The sequence below is a fragment of the Oncorhynchus kisutch genome, linkage group LG23, assembly GCF_002021735.2.
Source record: "Oncorhynchus kisutch isolate 150728-3 linkage group LG23, Okis_V2, whole genome shotgun sequence".
In the NCBI taxonomy this organism is placed as follows: domain Eukaryota; kingdom Metazoa; phylum Chordata; class Actinopteri; order Salmoniformes; family Salmonidae; genus Oncorhynchus; species Oncorhynchus kisutch.
The window spans coordinates 30854448-30873024 of record NC_034196.2 but is presented as its reverse complement, the minus strand read 5'-3'; the positions used below and the strand labels follow the sequence as shown (position 1 = coordinate 30873024).

The following is an 18577-nucleotide window of genomic DNA, read 5'->3' as shown; positions in this document are numbered from 1 at the left end:
ATATATTACAATATATTGGCCATTATCAAGGTGATAACGTTTCTGATGTATAAAAATAATGTTTGCAACTTCAAATGTAGGTCTACATTTATTGTCTTGTATGTTGTGATTTGGGTGTATTGTTCTGAAACCAGGACGAAAGTGATTAATCAATTAGACAACACTGCCCCCTTGTGTTGAAGTATTTTAGTGCAAGACCTTTCAACGCAATCCCCTCTTGTCACTGGTTGGTTCTCTTTTGTGTGCTTGTCACCTTACTGGATATTATGTATAGATTTTCAACCAACATCATTGATTACAGTTTTTATTGGTAGAATAGTTTATATTAAGCAACATAATTCAGGATGAAGGGAATGAACTCCTTAATCTAGGAACCAAGCGCAACCGTGGACGTGTTTCCTTTCGGACATTCACACTTGTGACACATTTCCGAAGTACACATTTCAGCATGGCGTGGAGAAAAATGTGTAACGTTGGATCTCTAATTGTGTACAGCATAACGATTGTTGCGGCGTTGTAATTATTCATTTAGCTCTTTATAGAGGTGAAATATTCCTGTTTAAACCATGAGTACCGATTAGTTATGTTATTGTTACTTAGCAAATGTAGCTAAAGTTAGCGAATTCGTTAATGTTTGAGCTTCTGATCACATGTTAGCAGAGCTAGTAAACTTATAGCAAGTAGCTAACTTACTGAGCTACATAACGTTTGAAGTATATTGGTCTGTCAAAAGCTAGTCATTTAGCAAGGTTAACTTTTTTTAATGAGATATTAAGAGTATAAAGTGGAAGTCCTGGCTGTCATTACTCTCACTCTGCTTCCCACCAAGAAATCAGAACCGAGTTTACAGCAAGATTTTCAAAAGCAAAGCTCACAGCCATCGAGACATGATGTGTAAAGTCAAACCAGAGAAAACGGACTCTGCTGCTTCTAAAATGCCAAAATCCAGTCAGAGTCAAACGAAAAAGAAACCTCTAAAGAAAACGTTTTATCAACACACCAAGAAAAAAGAGCCCATTTCAAAAGATCAAGGTAAAGCCAAGGCGTTGCTTCCCCCGAAAGATGCCCAACAGTTTTCAACCAACTGGAAAACGTTACTAGAGGTAAGGACTTGGTTATGACTTAAGTCAGAAATGGCATGTTGTGATACAGATTTTTGGATAGATGACAGACTTGAATGCATTAGTACCACTGTCATCCCTGTCAAAAATGTGGTGTTATTAGAGCTCTCTCTATTTGCAGGTGTTCAAATCCAACCCCCCTCCTGTGAAAAGACAACTGTTTCAGCAGAACTCAAAGAAGGAAGTCCCTAAGAAACCCACCAAAGACATTTCAAAGAAGGACGAGACTCATAAGAAACAAACTAAAGACATTCCGAAGGAGGTGGCGGTGGTGCATAAGAAGCCTGCTAAGAACTTATCAAAGACAGTGACTGATGCCAAGGCAACTAAGCCCAAGCAGGTTAACAGTGGGAAAGCATGGAAGGACAGTTCTGTTCCTAGTAAAACTCAGGTGAATGGGATAGATCCAGGACGATCGGGGACAGAACAGCCCAAAGCCAAGAAGAGGAAACAGAGCAGTGTCCAGATAGACAGCAATGCACAGTTGAAGAAGAAGAAAGTAGAAGTGGAGGAAAAGAAACCCACTGAGTAAGTCTGTCCAGTGTTACCAATATTGCCTTGACTTGGGCAGGAGCTTACCAGAACTAAGTACCAGCACCTCCAATGTTCTACTGCTTGAGTTTCTGCACATCTTTTATAGAATATCAGCTCAAAGGTGTTGCAGAGTTTCTGCACCTAAATATAAACAGTACAGGCACCCAAAATGAATACCGGCAAGTAAGTGTGACTATTGAGGTGTTGACTTCAAGAACTTCTCACTGTTGTAAAAAAGCATGTGTGTGGTTTGTCTGTGTTTAGTCATTTCTGGAGTCAATTGTCAAACTTGCATCCAAACCTACCAGATTATCAGATATTATTTCCACAGGCACCTCAGTGTTGGTTAATGTATGTGATGGTTAATGCATATCTGTCCTCCAATAGATCGGACATGTGGTTTGATGATGTGGACCCTGACGACATTGAGGCCACAGTGGGAACAGAGGCAGCCGATATCATGAGGAAGATCCAAGGCACTCGGAAGACAGATGCCCAGACCACAGAGAGCGCGCTGGTTAAGGACAGGGCATTTGAGGGGTAAGTTAGGCAGCGATTCTCAACTGGTGGTTTTTGAATGGGTTGCAAGTGTTGAGTTTTTTTTGTTTTTTTAATGAAAAAATACTCCAGTCTGAACTTAAACCAGGTAGAAAGTGTGTCAATTATAATGAATTTACATTTTTACTTCATTTTAATCTCAATAATTTTCCTTCACAGTATTGCAGTGTTTTCAATATAGAGCTATTAGCAGCATTGTGCTACATGAACAGCAGTGCATATTCCACACCTATCTTGGCCTGGTAGGCAAACTGTGGGGGGGTAAAGAAACCCGGAGCACCTGCTGCTTTAGTTGTGCTAGGACCACTCTCTCAAATACCTTCATCAGCTGGGAAGTGAGTGCAACAGGCTTGAAGTTGTTTAGGCCCTGCCCTTGGTGTTTTTGGGAACAGGCACAATGCAGGGGGATTTCCATTGTGTAGGTACAGTAGAGGTAGACAGTGACTGCATGAAGATAAAGTGCAGGATGCCGCTCACCTGCGCAGTACAGTCACTGAGCACCCGGGTCTGATTCTATCCGGTCCAACAGCCTTCCTGGCATTTGTCCATTTGAACTGTTTCCTCAACTGGTCCACAGTCTGAGTAATTACTCGTACTGTGGCAGTCACTATCCAAGCGCAATGCAGAGAACCCATCCAAAGTCACTGATTCAACAAGTGTATCCTCCCTATGCCAAGTTTTGATGAAAGAAGGAAAGCTCACATCGTAAAAGTCCTGTTGGCATTGAATGTTTGCGTACAGCTCATCTACCTTGTTGGGGAGTGGGCGCACGTCCCCCCCATGATGAAGGCTTGCATTTTCTCTGACTGTTCCACACTCTCACACCAAATGTATTTATAAAGCCCTTCTTACATCAGCTGATATCTCAAAGTGCTGTACAGAAACCCAGCCTAAAACCCCAAACAGCACGCAATGCAGGTGTAGAAGCACGGTGGCTAGGAAAAACTCCCTAGGAAGAAACCTAGAGAGGAACCAGGCTATGAGGGGTGGCCAGTCCTCTTCTGGCTGTGCCGGGTGGAGATTATAACAGAACATGGCCAAGATGTTCAAATGTTAGATGATCAGCAGGGTCAAATAATAATAATCACAGTGGTTGTTGAGGATGCAACAGGTCAGCACCTCAGGCTATTTACTCCTATCATTCAGAGTATCTCTACCGCTCCTGCTGTCTCTAGAGAGTTGAAAACAGCAGGTCTGGGACAGATAGGACGTCCGGTGAACAGGTCAGAGTTCCATAGCCGCAGTCAGAACAGTTGAAACTGGAGCAGTAGCACGGCCAGGTGGACTGGGGACAGCAAGGAGGCATCAGGCCAGGTAGTCCTGGGGCATTATCCTAGGGTTCAGGTCCTCCTCCGAGAGGGAATTCGAGAGAGCATACTTAAATTCACACAGGACATCGGATAAGACAGGAGAAATAGTCAGATATAACAGACTGACCCTAGCCCCCCGATACAAACTACTGAAGCATGAATACTAGAGGCTGGGACAGGAGGGGTCGGGAGACACCGCTCCACTTTCTCTGGTTGGAGTGCATACAGCTCCTTGATTGAGTATATCACTACAGCATTAAAAATAATTATTTTTCATGATGTGAGTATTGGTTCGTGACAGACAAACTGGTTCAATTTGGGTCCCGAAGCAAAACCAGTTGAGAACCGAAGCAAAACCAGTTGAGAACCACTGAGTTTAACCACATAAGAGTTTAACAGGTTGTTTTTTGGAAATCGTACTAGAATCTTACTCCTGGCAATGTCATAAGAATCCCCACCCCATAAAGCCCATAAATGATGCCCTGTGGACATATTCATAGATTATGCAATGTAGGTCAAGTCACCTTTTTAATATGCATGAAGGGTACACCTGATTGTCATTGTAAAGAAATGCATTTCCTTCTCCCACATTACCTTGTATGTGCTGTTTAGCTAGCTGGGAATAGAAGTTTGATGTTTCTTCACCTATTGGTGTCCTTATTTTTAAAATAAAAATGACTCCAAAACTTGAAAGCCCTGTTTGCTACATTCATTTTATGTCAGATTTGAAAACCCGTTCAGCCAGTTGGGCACAGTGACTCACTACCCAAACTAGACACCTCTGGTTTCAAGTGGCCAAGAGATGTCATGTGACCTCCTACTGCTATCTAGTGCCGGGGTTCTCAAACGTTTTCACTCAGGCCCCCCTTCCAGCATTGGGAAACGTCCTGCGTCCTCCTATTTCTATGGGCACAAGCACTGTTAATAATACAAACTGTTAACACCCCTCTAGTTTGCAGGTTTAAAGCTTATTTCCTGCAGTTCTACACATGTTGTCATGAGTTGCAGAGAAAAACGTGCAGTTTTAAAGCTCTGTCTTGCAATTGTAAACTGTGTTTTTATGTGATATGAGTGACTCGAACATTACTACAAAATCAATGGGCTAAAAAACCTAGGGAATGTGGGGGGGGGGGGGGGGGGGGGGGGTCAAGCTTCAAGTCAAGTACCAGGTGTGACCAAGGCTTTTTCTTTCCCTGTTCATCATGGCACATGTCAGCCTGACCAAGGCGGTGGCTATGGACTGTGAGATGGTGGGTGTGGGGCCAGATGGAGAGGACAGCATCGTAGCCCGGGTCTCCCTTGTCAACCAGTTTGGAAAGTGCATCTATGACAAATTCGTCAAACCCACAGAGAAGGTGACGGACTACAGGACAGCTGTCAGTGGCATCCGACCAGATGACATCAAAAACGGTAAGCATGATGAGCTGACCTCCTTAGTGATTATTTTACCACTATATTAATATGGTCTTATGGTAGCATTGGAAACGGCAACAAACTCACTAAAGACCAAAAGAGTCTTCTTTTAGGATGAAGTTATCTGCAGGTCGTTTTCAAATGCGACTTTTGTGTCGTCTGTTATATTCTGCAGGTGAGAATGTGAAGACCGTACAGAAAGAGGTGGCTGAGATCCTCCAGGGGAGAACGCTTGTGGGACACGCCATTCACAATGACCTCAAGGTACACTACTATGATGTAACTTGCATTGTTTATCATTCTAACTAAAAACCTGACCATTGTCAACATTTACATATACTTTCCATGCTAACATTTTTCAGATTTTGTTCTTGGATCACCCAAAAAAGAGAATCCGAGACACCCAGAAGTATAAACCTTTCAAGAAAATTGTGAAGGTAAAGACTGGTTTGTGGGCAGATATTTTGTATTAATGTGCGTGACTGAAGGGGTTGTAATAACACTATAAGAGGAAGATAATGTTATTTTATTTTCAGAGTGGTCGGCCCTCTCTGAAACTCCTGTGTAGAGAAATACTCGGTGTCAAAGTACAACAGGGAGAACATTCATCCGTAAGTCAACTTTTTATCAATCTTTTTATTTTGTAGCTCACATATACAGTAGTACAACTGTGAACCGTAGCCAATGTCTGAGAATGTGTTGCAGGTCCAAGACGCCCAGGCGACCATGAGGTTGTACACGGTGGTGAAGAAACATTGGGAGGCAGAGATCAAGGCTAGTCATAACAACCCGGAGTTAACCAAGAAGACCAAGGAACCAAGGAAGCCCAAATCACCCAAACACAAATGAACCTGACTGACTGAACTGCATCAGTCTGTAATGGGACTGAGGACTCACCCTTGACTAGATGGCACAGGACAGGAGGCTTGATTGAATTAACAATTGTTTCTTTTAGAAGTGAACTTGCACTTTGAGTGAGGTCTTAGTGAATTGAGGAATCTCTTGGTGACCCATAAGGATTACACAAAACGGTTTGATCAAATTAATATGGACTTTATTCAAATCCCACTCAACCCTAATCATTCAGAAAGTTGGTCATCAGAAACAGCCTAGTGCCGCTTTAACTATGCATGGATCTTTCATTCATTGCTATATCAGTTTTCTGGTTCGAATGTTTTAAAATGTGGTATTTTTCAGATTTAACATCCATGTCTTGATGTTGAATATCTGCAGTTTAAATTCCAAGTGTTTGGATTATGTGTTGCCTTTGTATTTGAGAGTTTTTCATGAATTAAAGGTTAGATATTTAAATCACAAGTAATAACTAGGAGGAAAAATGTTGATCCATATGGAGAGAATACCATGGGCGAGTTCGTAAATTTGCTCTGGCCATCTACTATAACTGATGAATTTAAGAACGTTCGACATGACTGGTGTCAGTAAATGTTGGCAAAAATGCAAATTTGCAGCAAAGTTAGTCACCAATGCTCTGGATAACATGAAAAAAGCCTAAACAGCTCTGCTAGGGTGAGTAAAATGGTCAGAGTGAGGTGTTCTCTAATTTTTGTATGGAAGTAGCTATCTAGCTAGCTCATTTTAGCCGGATAGTTTGACTGCCGTTAAGGTCAGAACGCTCGGATCAACCCTACTCCTTGGCCAGAGCAAAACGCTCTGAATTTACGGACGCCCAAAGCGCTCTGGCACTCCAGAGTGAATTTACAAACGCACCCCCATATAACTAGCAACCAAGTTAGTATGCTCATTTTGACCTTATAGTACATTACATCATAAAAAGCAACAAAGACAAACTAAATTCACTTCGATTCAACATAACTAAACAGAAGAATACACAGAAACACTTTAAAGCAAACTAGAGGTCTGGGCTGCAAAACTCATTCCTATTGCATGGGGCAAGCTGTTAGTGTTTGAGGTTCCAGAGTGGTGCAGCAGTTTAAGGCAATGCATCTCAGCGCAAGAGGTGTCACTACAGTCCCTGGTTCAAATCCAGGCTGTATCTCATCCAGCTGTCATAGTAAATACAAATTTGTTCTTAACTGACTTTCCCAGTTAAGTAAAAAATATTTTAGATCATTGTTCCATAACGCTATAGTGTAACCATTAAGGACTTGTATGTGCCCAGAGGTAAGGCTTAGTGTCCCTCTTGTATATGGGGTGAATCTCTTTTAGAATATGTCTAGCAAATTGAGTTACAAAACCATGATGAACCTGCCAAAATCGACTATCATTCCGAGAACCAAGATGTCTTTTGGGGAAGGAGTCTTGTTTTAAACCCATTTTACATTTACCCGAATTTTTCACATTTTCACCCCAAAATCTTATTCCCGAAATGCACCCGGATTAAATTCTCAGGTCATTTTATAAAGCTTAATTTATTTGAATAAAACAAAGTTTACATTAAACTATATTTATTACATAGTGTCTGGACATGTGTCAAAAAATGTTCTAGTTCCTGTAAAAACTCCAATCAGGTTTTATTCATCCATTATGCATCATCTAGAGTACCCCATTTGGCCTTCTCATTACCAAAATTGCTGAAGAGCTCAAATAGGGAAAAAGTTATTTCATTTGAAATATTTATTTTCAGTGTTATGTTTAACTCAAGCCTTTTCATTAGGGGAGCAATGTTAAAATAAAATATTGATTTGTTTATAACTTTTTTTGGTCTGTTACAGTAATGAAAATGTTGGTAAAATGCATAATATCTGAAACTATTGAAATATATATTTTGAACCTTTATTTAACTAGGCAAGTCAGTTAAGAACAAATTGTTATTTACAATGACACCCTAGGAACAGTAGGTTAACTGCCTTGTTCAGGGGCAGAAAGACACATTTTTACCTTGTCAGCTCGGGGATTCAATCTAGCAACCTTTCGGTTACTGGCCCAACGCTCTAGTTAACTGTGAAGCTACATTAGATAGCTGCTAACACGCCTATGTTGCATATTATTTTGAACTATGAGCCTAAATAGTGTTCCATATATTTCTAAGTGATATAATATCGCTTGTGTGCCTGTAGTGTTTGATTCCGTTTAACAAAAGCTGGTTCATTTGTATGTGTATGTGGATAGTACCTATGCATTGGTTAAAGTGACCTTCAATAGTGTTCTTGCTAGTTACCCTGTATGATGTATATAGAAAATAAAAATATGCCTAACTGAGAACCAATCATGGGTGACCATTTTACTGATTGAAATGTTTTCCAATCCAGAGATAATGTGCGAGATGCACTACTGTAAGAGGTGTGGCCAAACAAGTTAACTCTATGCATTACTTTTCACCAAAAGAGTCAACCAAAAAAACAACAGCATGTTGCTGAACACATTTCACCTGTGATCAGAGGTTGGACAGAAGATTGTATCTCCTATCTGACTAAGGAAAAGGCCTAATATGTGCTTTGTGTGCTGTGTTAAACACTATTAGTCTCTGAATCAAGACATTATCTCATCACAGTCCTTAAAACTTTAACATTCTGCTTCCATGGGTCAGAAGGCTAGATCGCACTAGGATTTGTAGAGTCGAAAACAAACATTCTGAAGTGGCATAGATCAACCGGGTTCTAGGTCAATTCAGGTTCCAGAAGAGAACAACAATAGATGGGCCCTAAAGAAAGGCTATAGTGCTTTAGAACCTAATTCAATTCGTATCGCAGAGGTTCAGCGCTATAGCGTGATTAAAATGTTAAAGTAGTTTCCGATTGAGCCGACACGTGCATCGTTTACCGTGAATGCAGTCTCCACGAAAGTGGGAACATTACCTTTGAATTTCAATTGCACTACAGCGCTGAACTTCAGAGAGATGTATTGAATTGAGCCCTTAATCTGTTTTTCTTCTCATGATATACACAACCTGTAGCAACCTGTGACTGTTTGATTACAAGCAAATTTGTAGAATGCCCCAAAAGCTGATAAGATAGTTCCATCTTATCTGTGCACTGAAAACCGTTGTTAGAACTATGTCACAGTGAATCCTATGTCCTCTGTAAACATGCAATGTTGTCAATGTTTGTTCAAAGTGTTCAGTTGAAAACTGAATATTGGTTACTTCATATCTCAAGTAATCAATATAAAAGAGGACTCCCATCTTTGGGTACACTGGGTGGATATACATTTGGGATTACTGTCCCAATGGCCGAATTTCCAATTGCCGGTGGCACAAACAGAGGAAGATGACTTGGGAAAATCCTTAACAAAAACTACAATTCCACTTTCACCATCGCCCAGGTTTCCTGAAAGGCGGATTGGCTAAAATGGTACATTCCTTTTCCTACTTGCAAAAAATGGATACCCCAGTAACCAGGACAACAAAACAGCACACAAAAAAAAACATTAAAACAACCGCTAAACCTTTACATGAACTAAAATGTCAAACTAAATTCACACTATAAAAGGACCAAATTACATCAAATCTATACAGACACATTTCATCAAATAAGACATTAAAGATGCAGCAGTTTAGATGCATAAATAAACCCAGTAACAGAGAGGGAGAGGTGGGGTAAAAGAGATGGTGGGGGAGAGGGGTTGACATCTTTATCCCTTGATAAAGGATAGTGTTCCTCTGTGAGACCGGAGGGATGAGCCATGTCACTATATTGACCCATCAGTCGTCCCGGTCAGCTTCTCCTCATCCCCCAGTTTCTGGTGATTCAGCCTGGCGTAACTCACCGCATCACCCCTGAAAGAAACAGAGTGGTGGAAAAGAGAGAAACAGGGCCGAAAGCATGACACCACAGAGGAAAGGGGAGATGTTAGATATAATGTTGAATGAGATCATTTACAGGGTTACTTTTTGCCACTCAAAGTTACAATGAGAGTATGGAATGAAGCTGTTATCTCCTGTTACAAGATGTTACATTATTTTAAATGTAATGCATCTTACTACTGATTAATAACACCTAAACATCTAAATGTTGATTAAAAATGCATGTTCATTTGAACTGAAAGGGGAGAAAGTGTGAGAAAGAGGGGCGAGAAAGAAACAAATTCAATCTCAAGTACACTATGTAGGCCTACACACATATATTCAAATCTTATCACAAAAGTATGAATAGAAAAGCCTCACTTTTTGCCCAGTGAGACGAGACCATAGAGGACTCCCGTAGCGAAGGCAATGGCATTTCCAAACAAAGTGGTGATGGAGAAGCTCAGGAATATGGGAACCAGTGCCATCCTGGAAATACAAGAAACAGGGTTTGATTGAGTGGTTGATTACAGAAAACTTGGAAGTATGTTTTTCAACTGGTTAAATGGTCATTTAAAATTGCAGGCCTAGACAATGGACAGCTGAGTCATGTGAAGACAGCAGGTCTCAGTCCAGTTCTTACCCGCAGTAGAAGAAGGCTTTCTGCCATGGCTTGAATTTGTCAGCTCTAGCTGCCACTGCGTTTGCAAACTCAATGAACTGGCAGCAGAATGGAACTTCACACAGGAACAGCACAAAGGCATTCAACCTTGAAAAAGAAGGAGGACATTAGCACAGTGATGGATCTTTACACACACCACACACACACACTCTCTCTCTAATATATGTAGGCGTGTATGCAAATCTAAAGCCTTAAGGATCAAGACAAACTTACACCATCCATACTCCAGCAGCGATGTTTAAAGGGTTGACAGTGACACACATCCACACTCCTGAGATGGCACATGCTTCAGTGGGAGAGAAAATATCATATTACATGCAATGTTACAGTTCTGATAATGCAACCAGATCAAGTCCAAACAGGTATAAATATGCATGTGGACGCTTCAGGCATATAGGGTCACCATGAATACCAATTTACCAGAATAAAGGAGGCTTTGTTCCAATTTAGAAATATGACAAACAGTGCTATTACCCTGACTGGGGATGTTATTCATCCACACTTAAATCAAATATAGCCTAACTGGAAACCACAAGGGCCTAAATTTCAGTTTAAACAAACATGAGTGGTTTTGATAGCAGGAGCACCAGAGGATCAGCTCTTCTCCTCTGGCAGAGAGCCATAGAATACGAGCCAAACAGGAGACAGATGAGTATTAATCTGAGGTTACAGGCCCCATGCTAAGATCCTGCTAGGTCCCTGATATACATTGCCTGGTTGGCTCTGCTGGGTGCAGCTACCAGTCCAGTGGCCACACTGTGAGCATGGGAAGGGACCCAGACAATGAAAAGATGGGATAATTACACACATGACATCCATTGTACTCTGTAGTACACACACACACACACACACACACACACACACACACACACACACACACACACACACACACACACACACACACACACACACACACACACACACACACACACACACACACACACTTGAATGAATAAATGAATTCACACAGCCCACTAGTGTCTCAAAGCTGAGACAGCTCATATTGTATTTTGTACCCAACTTTGATTTTGGTTAAATTATTAACTAGTGGGGCTAGAGTTTTATTGGTTTGAAACCATTACAAGCTTGAAAACACAGCACAGGATTTCTATCAAGAGAGAAACATCACGCTAACCTCATGCTAGTAATGACAGGCTGGAGATCCCATACGAGTGTGATTAAATTAAATGGCTGCCACTGGCAACAACCTCCCACAGTACCAGATGAGACCATTCGGCTAGCTAGCACACTCATGCCATACACACACAAGCACTGCTAGTCTCAGAGACACACATATGCAGTCTACTCTGCAGTAGATAAAGTCAGAGGAATCATATACAATGCCTTCAGAAAGTATTCATACCACTTGACTTAGTCCATATTTTGTTGTGTTACAGCTTGAATTCAAAATGAGTTACATAAGATTATTTTCCTTACCTATATACACACACAATACCCCACAATGACTAAGTGAAAACGTGTTTTTAGACATTTTTGCACATTTATTGAAAATTAAATACAGACATATTTCATTTACATAATTATTCACGCCCCTGAATTAATACTTTGTTGAAGTATATTTGGCAATTATTACAGCTGTGAGTCTTCTGGGGAAGTCTCTAAGAGCTTTCCACACCTGGATTGTGCAAATTGCACATTATTGTTTTTAGGATTCTTCGAGCTCTGTCAAATTGGTTGTTGATCATTGCTAGACAACCATTTTCAGGTCTTGCCATATATATTTCTGCAGTAGATTTAACATGTAACATGCCAACTCAGGAACATTCAAGATATCCCTCTAGTGGTGTGGGGGCTGTGCTTTGGCAAAGTGGGTGGGGTTATATCCTTCCTGTTATCATCGGATGGGGCCACAGTGTCTCCTGACCCATCCTGTCTCAGCCTCCAGTATTTATGCTGCAGTAGTTTGTGTCGGGGGCTAGGGTCAGTTTGTTATATCTGGAGTACTTCTCCTGTCTTATCCGGTGTTCTGTGTGAATCCAATAAGTATGCTCTCTCTAATTCTCTCTTTCTCTCTCTCTTTCTTTCTCTCTCTCTCTCTCTCTGAGGACCTGAGCCCTAGGACCATGCCTCAGGACTACCTGGCATGATGACTCCTTGCTGTCCCCAGTCCACCTGGCCGTGCTGCTGCTCCAGTTTCAACTGTTCTGCCTGGGGCTATGGAACCCTGACCTGTTCACCGGACGTGCTACCTGTCCCAGACCTGCTGTTTTCAACTCTCTAGAGACAGCAGGAGCGGTAGAGATATTCTTAATGATCGGCTATGAAAAGCCAACTGACATTTACTCCTGAGTTGCTGACTTGTTGCACCCTCGACAACTACTGTGATTATTATTTGACCATGCTGGTCATTTATGAACATCTTGGCCATGTTCTGTTATAATCTCCACCCGGCACAGCCAGAAGAGGACTGGCCACCCCTCATAGCCTGGTTCCTTTCTAAGTTTTGGCCTTTCTAGGGAGTTTTTCCTAGCCACCGTGCTTCTACACCTGCATTGCTTGCTGTTTGGGGTTTTAGGCTGGGTTTCTGTACAGCACTTTGAGATATCAGCTGATGTAAGAAGGGCTATATAAATACATTTGATTTGATTCACCGTCTTTTTGTAAGCAACTCCAGTGTATATTTGGCCTTGTCTTTAAGGTTATTGTCCTGCTGAAAGATTAATTAAATCTCCCAGTGTCTGGTGGAAAGCAGACAACCAGATTTTCGTCTAGGATCTTGCCTGTGCTTAGCTCCACTCCATTTATTTTTTTATCTTCAAAAAAACTCCAGTTACTTAATGATTAGCCGCATACCCATAACAACACCCACCATTATGCAGTATGCTTGAAAATATGGAGAGTGGTACTCACTAATGTGGTGTATTGGATTTGCATCAAACATAACACTTTTTTTGTATTTAGGACTAAAAGTTGCCATTTTTTTGTTGTTGTTGTATTAATTCAGTGCCTTGTTGCAAACAAGATGCGTGTTTTAGAATATTTTTATTCTGTACAGGCTTTTTTCACTCTGTCAATTAGATTAGTATTGTGAAGTAACTACACTGTTCCATCCATCCATCTTCAGTTTTTTATTCTATCACAGCCATTCAACGTAACTGCTTTAAAGTCACTATTGGCCTCATGGTGAAATTCCAGTGCGGTTTATTTCCTCACTGACAACTGAGTTAGGAAGGACGCCTGTATCTTTGTAGTGACTGGGTGTGTTTATACACCATCAAAATGTAATCAATACCCTCTCCATGCTCAAAGGGATATTCAATGTCTGATTTCTTTATTTTTACTCATCTACCAATAGGTGCCCTTCGTTGCGGGGTATTGGAAAACCTCCCTGGTCTTAGTGGTTGAATCTGTGTTTGAAATTCACTGCTCGACGGAGGGTCCTTACAGATAATTGTATGTGTGGGGTACAGAGATGAGAAACACTATTATTGCACACAGAGTGAGTCCATGCAACTTATTATGTGACTTGTTAAGCAACATTTTACTCCTGAACTTATCCAGGCTAAACCATAGCAAAGGGTTCATTCTTATTGACTCAAGACATTTCAGCTTTTCATTTTTTATTAATTTGTAAAACTAATTCCACTTTGACATTATGGGTTATTGTGTGTAGGCCAGTGACACAAAATCTCAAATTAATCCATTTTAAATTCAGGCTGTAACTAAATGTGTAAAAAGTCAAGGGGTGTCAATACTTTCTGAAGGCACTGTAGGACATATCCTATCCTGAGCTCGGATTCAACAGCATGCTGAAGTATACAGAGCCAATTTAAAATGCAGCGGCCCCGTATGTGAATGTGATGCAGCGACCACTACTCCGGAATCATAGCTACAGCGAGCAGGGAAGGGATAGGTGGGAAGGGAGGGCAGGGATGTGATTGGCCTACTGCTGGGGAACTGCAACGCAGGCAGAAACAGCACCTCTGTCTGTCTCGCACTGAGTACTCTACTCTAGTTAACATTATAAAATAGAAGCTATCACTGAACATAGCTTATGACTTATTGTGCCAGCCAGGCAAGCAGAAAGCCTATGACACAAGGAGATATGTGACAGCCAGGAGAGCAGACAGACCGTGCCAACTTCCAGCTTCTTAGTTCCTGTAAGGAACAATGTGAACATGTGACTAATGGGTTATTGTTGTACAGAGAGATGCTGGGGTAGAGTGATGTGGCAGTGCTTTGTCTGGGCAGACAGAGGCGCTCAGTAAGAACACTGAAGGCCTCAACTAAACACTGTAATATTTCAAAGACAGCAGATCAGCAGAGCTTCCTAAAGAGAGTATAGCCTCACACTGTCATTGCATGCCCTTCCGTCATGTGCACGTGCCTTCAGTCATGAGAGAGTATGCATGCATCGCATGTCAATTGAAGTCAGCTAGTATTTACATGGTTTTGTGCCTGTGTCAGGTGATAGAAATGTAAACATTTATTTTTATGATTGCAACATTGCTGCAAAAATTGAGGAGGCAAGTGGAAGAAGGTCTATCTTCTTAGATAGACAAGTTCTATCTGCCATATATTAAATTAGCAGAATTGTCTGGAAAATATTGGATCTAAATAGATAAATACAGACCAATAAATATGGATATTTTGTCTCAAGTTTCAACCATCTGAAGGACCAACACCACAGACAACCGGTAGAGTAAGTTCAAATGTAATTGCATTCAACATTCAGGCTGTGTATACCATCAGCCTAAAGTCAGCAGGTGAAACCACTGACCTGTGTTAAAGTAGAGACAATAAGGATTAGCCACAATAGTGGAATTTGCAGTTCACCTTGAAAACAAAAAGTTCCTCATTGAAATGTATCCTAACAGACATAAATAGTGGAATAATTCAGTCTAGATAATGCTAAGTAAGGTTGGAATGTAGTTACATAATATATAGATTAATTAGACAATAAACAGTCAAATAATCCCACTGTGGCTGCACTAGACCGCATAATTGCATTGGGGGCATACACATGCACTGTACATATAGCCTTACCTATAGAGTGTGCACCCATGAAATGGGGTATCGCCCTACTCAGCAACACCCACAGATCACAACTATGTAGCGTTTAATTAATTGATTATTTAAGAAAATAAATAGTTATGTAACAACATTCCAACCTGGTTTAGCATGATCTAGTCCACATATGGCATTATTCCACTATTTGGATCTGTTTGGCTCAGTTGCAATGGGGAACTTTCATTTTGAAGGCGACCAGCAAATTCCAATATTGTAGCTACCTTCACACAGGTATCCAAATTCCAGACAAAGGTTGGGTTGAAACGGATCCAAAAAATAGTGGAATAATGCCATATTTGGACTAGATCATGCTAAACAGGTTGGAATATTGATAGATTACTTAAAAATAAATACAATAATGAATAAGTAAAATCTACATAGTTGTGATCTGTGGGTTTTGCTGAGTTGGGTGATTCCACTGTGGATTTATTAGACAAAATTATTGTACAGCCTTAACTATGGAGTGTGAACCGATGAAACGGGGTACGAGCCCAGTACTCAGTGAAAGCCACAGATTACCATTCCAAACAGTTAACACAAATATTAGCGTCACAGCTCTTTTTGTGGGACGTTGACTGTAGGAAATCACCTCCCTGTGTATTAGACATTCAAATTGGACTGTCAATCACAGTAGTTATGAAAACGCTTAGTTAGTTTTTACTTACATACTCCGCCCAGGACCCCAACGATTTTACAGAGCCATCGGTACCACCATGTCATACCATCATCGTCGGTGACAGGTTTCGGAGCTGCCGCCTCGTCGATGTTCATTTTGACCCAGTAAATGATTCAGCGACTCGCCTCAGTTAATTTAACAATAGCCACTACCGGCTGTGGCTCACTTGGACAAGGAAAACTAACGTTAGTTAGCCAACGTCAATGGTCTTGTTGATAGTTGAAGAAATCACAGAGATGTGTGTTTTAATGATATCTTTGATCCGGTCTATACTCTGGCTAGCTAAATAACAAACTATGGTTATCAACGGAGCATTGTTTGTTGTCAAGATAGCTGACAGCTAACATTAGCTATGAAGCTGGCTAACTCTGCTGTCCCTGTCGCCAAAGCAAAGTCTGGCTTCTGTCACACCGCTAACCTCCACTAACAAAGTTGGAACTTACTAAACAATTTTTTTTTCTTAAAATTAGGCAGCTAGAGCTACCACTATTAAATTACACCATTCACAAATTATCGTTTTAACGACCTGCTTTGTCTTAACTTGTCTCTAATCTGTTCTTTTTTTTGTTGTCCCGTCTTCTCGGAGGATCCCCCAGGTTCGTCCGCGTTGCATTGTGGGTGGAACTAAAATAGTGTACGTCACTATTTGTTTACATGTGGGTGTGTTCCAATCCAAACAGTTCGGTAGATGCTGCACAGCGCAGCGACACAACATCCTGTAATATGTTTTTTTGTAAAATTTGTATCCCTAATTAATTATGAGCATTTATGTATTTAATTATGATTTGCCTGAGACATATGAAGCTCCTACTTTTGCCAAAGACTCCAGCCACCCTAGTCATAGACTGTTCTCTCTGCTACCGCACCTAATCATTCAACGGTTTTCCTTTATTTTGTACTATTTTCTACATTGTAGAATAATATTGAAGACATCAAAATTAGGAAATAACACATATGGATTCATGTAGTAACCAAAAAAGTGTTAAACAAATCAAAATATACGTTATATTTGAGATTCTTCAAAGTAGCCACCCTTTACCTTGATGACAGCTTTGTATACTCTAGACATTCTCTCAACCAGCTTCATGAGGAATGCTTTTGCAACAGTCTTGGAAAAAATATATTTTGATTTGTTTAACACTTTTTTTTGTTACAACATTATTCCATATGTGTTATTTCATAGTTTTTGATGTCACTATTATTCTATAACGTAGAAAATAGTAAAAAATAAAGAAAAACGAGTAGGTGTGTCCAAACATTTGATTCTCATTTGTTGCTGTTTTCCTCAGCGTTGGTGGCCCCCAATCAGAAAATGGCATGCTGGACTTTCCCGCCACGGGTATGCTAATACCTGTGCCCCCGCACATTGACTCTGTACCGGTACCCCCTGTGTATACTGTAGCCTCGTTACTGTTATTTTATTGTTGCTCTTTAATTATTTGTTAGTTTTCTATTTTCTTCTTTATTTTTTTTACTTCAGTTTATTTTAGTAAATACTTTACCATGTATTTTTCTTAAAACTACAGTTGTGGCCAAAAGTTTTCAGAATGACACAAATATTACTTTTCACAAAGTTTGCTGCTTCAGTGTCTTTAGACATTTTTGTCAGATGTTACTATGGAATACTGAAGAATAATTTCAAGCATTTCATACGTGTCAGAGGCTTTTATTGACAATTACATGAAGTTGATGCAAAGAGTCAAAATTTGCAGTGTTGACCCTTCTTTTTCAAGACCTCTGCAATCTGCCCTGGCATGCTGTCAATTAACTTCTGGGCCACATCCTGACTGATGGCAGCCAATTCTTGCATAATCAATGCTTGAAGTTTGTCAGAATTTGTGGGGTTTTGTTTGTCCACCCACCTCTTGAGGATTGACCACAAGTTCTCAATGGGATTAAGGTCTGGGGAGTTTCCTGGCCATGGACCCAAAATATCAATGTTTTGTTCCCCGAGCCACTTAGTTATCACTTTTGCCTTATGGCAAGGTGCTCCATCATGCTGGAAAAGGCATTGTTCGTCACCAAACTGTTCCTGGATGGTTGGGAGAAGTTACTCTCAGAGGATGTGTTGGTACCATTCTTTATTCATGGCTGTGTTCTTAGGCAAAATTGTGAGTGAGCCCACTCCCTTGGCTGAGAAGTAACCCCACACATGAATGGTCTCAGGCTGCTTTACTGTTGGCATGACACAGGACTGATGGTAGCGCTCACCTTGTCTTCTCCGGACAAGCTTTTTTCCGGATGCCCCAAACAATCGGAAAGGGGATTCATCAGAGAAAATGGCGTTACCCCAGTCCTCAGCAGTCCAATCCCTGTACCTTTTGTAGAATACCAGTCTGTCCCTGATGTTTTTCCTGGAGAGAAGTGGCTTCTTTGCTGCCCTTCTTGACACCAGGCCATCCTCCAAAAGTCTTCGCCTCACTGTGCGTGCAGATGCACTCACACCTGCCTGCTGCAAGCTCTGTACTGGTGGTGCCCCGATCTCGCAGCCCAGTCAACTTTAGGAGATGGTCCTGGCGATGGCTGGACTTTCTTGGGCTGAAGCCTTCT

General features: G+C 40.9%; 2 protein-coding genes across 2 annotated transcripts; one reads left to right on the top strand and one right to left on the bottom strand.

The window, feature by feature from the left end:
- The first annotated feature begins 356 nt into the window (after positions 1–356).
- Positions 357–9271, top strand: LOC109868114 (RNA exonuclease 4). Its single transcript, XM_020457561.2, has 8 exons — positions 357–1103; positions 1243–1649; positions 2043–2195; positions 4740–4933; positions 5112–5200; positions 5299–5373; positions 5473–5547; positions 5642–9271. The coding sequence occupies exons 1-8, from the start codon at positions 888–890 to the stop codon at positions 5783–5785; spliced, it is 1353 nt and encodes a 450-aa protein (XP_020313150.1). The 5' UTR covers positions 357–887; the 3' UTR covers positions 5786–9271.
- LOC109868388 (calcium channel flower homolog) lies at positions 5553–16649 on the bottom strand. The gene is made up of 5 exons (XM_020457910.2): positions 16017–16649; positions 10534–10606; positions 10282–10407; positions 10020–10127; positions 5553–9632 (listed from the first exon to the last, which is right to left on the bottom strand). Exons 1-5 carry the CDS (start codon positions 16120–16122, stop codon positions 9545–9547), a joined length of 501 nt encoding a protein of 166 aa, XP_020313499.1. The 5' UTR covers positions 16123–16649; the 3' UTR covers positions 5553–9544.
- Between the last annotated feature and the right edge of the window lie 1928 nt (positions 16650–18577).

What these genes read in the sequence shown, in the direction of transcription:
- LOC109868114 (XM_020457561.2), top strand. Translation starts at nt 888, where the DNA reads ATGATGTGTAAAGTCAAACCAGAGAAAACGGACTCTGCTGCTTCTAAA. An exon ending in GAGGAAAAGAAACCCACTGA is followed by an intron (nt 1,650 to 2,042) that starts GTAAGTCTGTCC and finishes GTCCTCCAATAG; the next exon opens with ATCGGACATGTGGTTTGATG. An exon ending in ACCAGATGACATCAAAAACG is followed by an intron (nt 4,934 to 5,111) that starts GTAAGCATGATG and finishes TATATTCTGCAG; the next exon opens with GTGAGAATGTGAAGACCGTA.
- LOC109868388 (XM_020457910.2), bottom strand. Translation starts at nt 16,122, where the DNA reads ATGAACATCGACGAGGCGGCAGCTCCGAAACCTGTCACCGACGATGAT. An exon ending in TGGGGTCCTGGGCGGAGTAT is followed by an intron (nt 10,607 to 16,016) that starts GTAAGTAAAAAC and finishes CTCCCACTGAAG; the next exon opens with CATGTGCCATCTCAGGAGTG. An exon ending in CTCGTCTCACTGGGCAAAAA is followed by an intron (nt 9,633 to 10,019) that starts GTGAGGCTTTTC and finishes TGTTTCTTTCAG; the next exon opens with GGGTGATGCGGTGAGTTACG.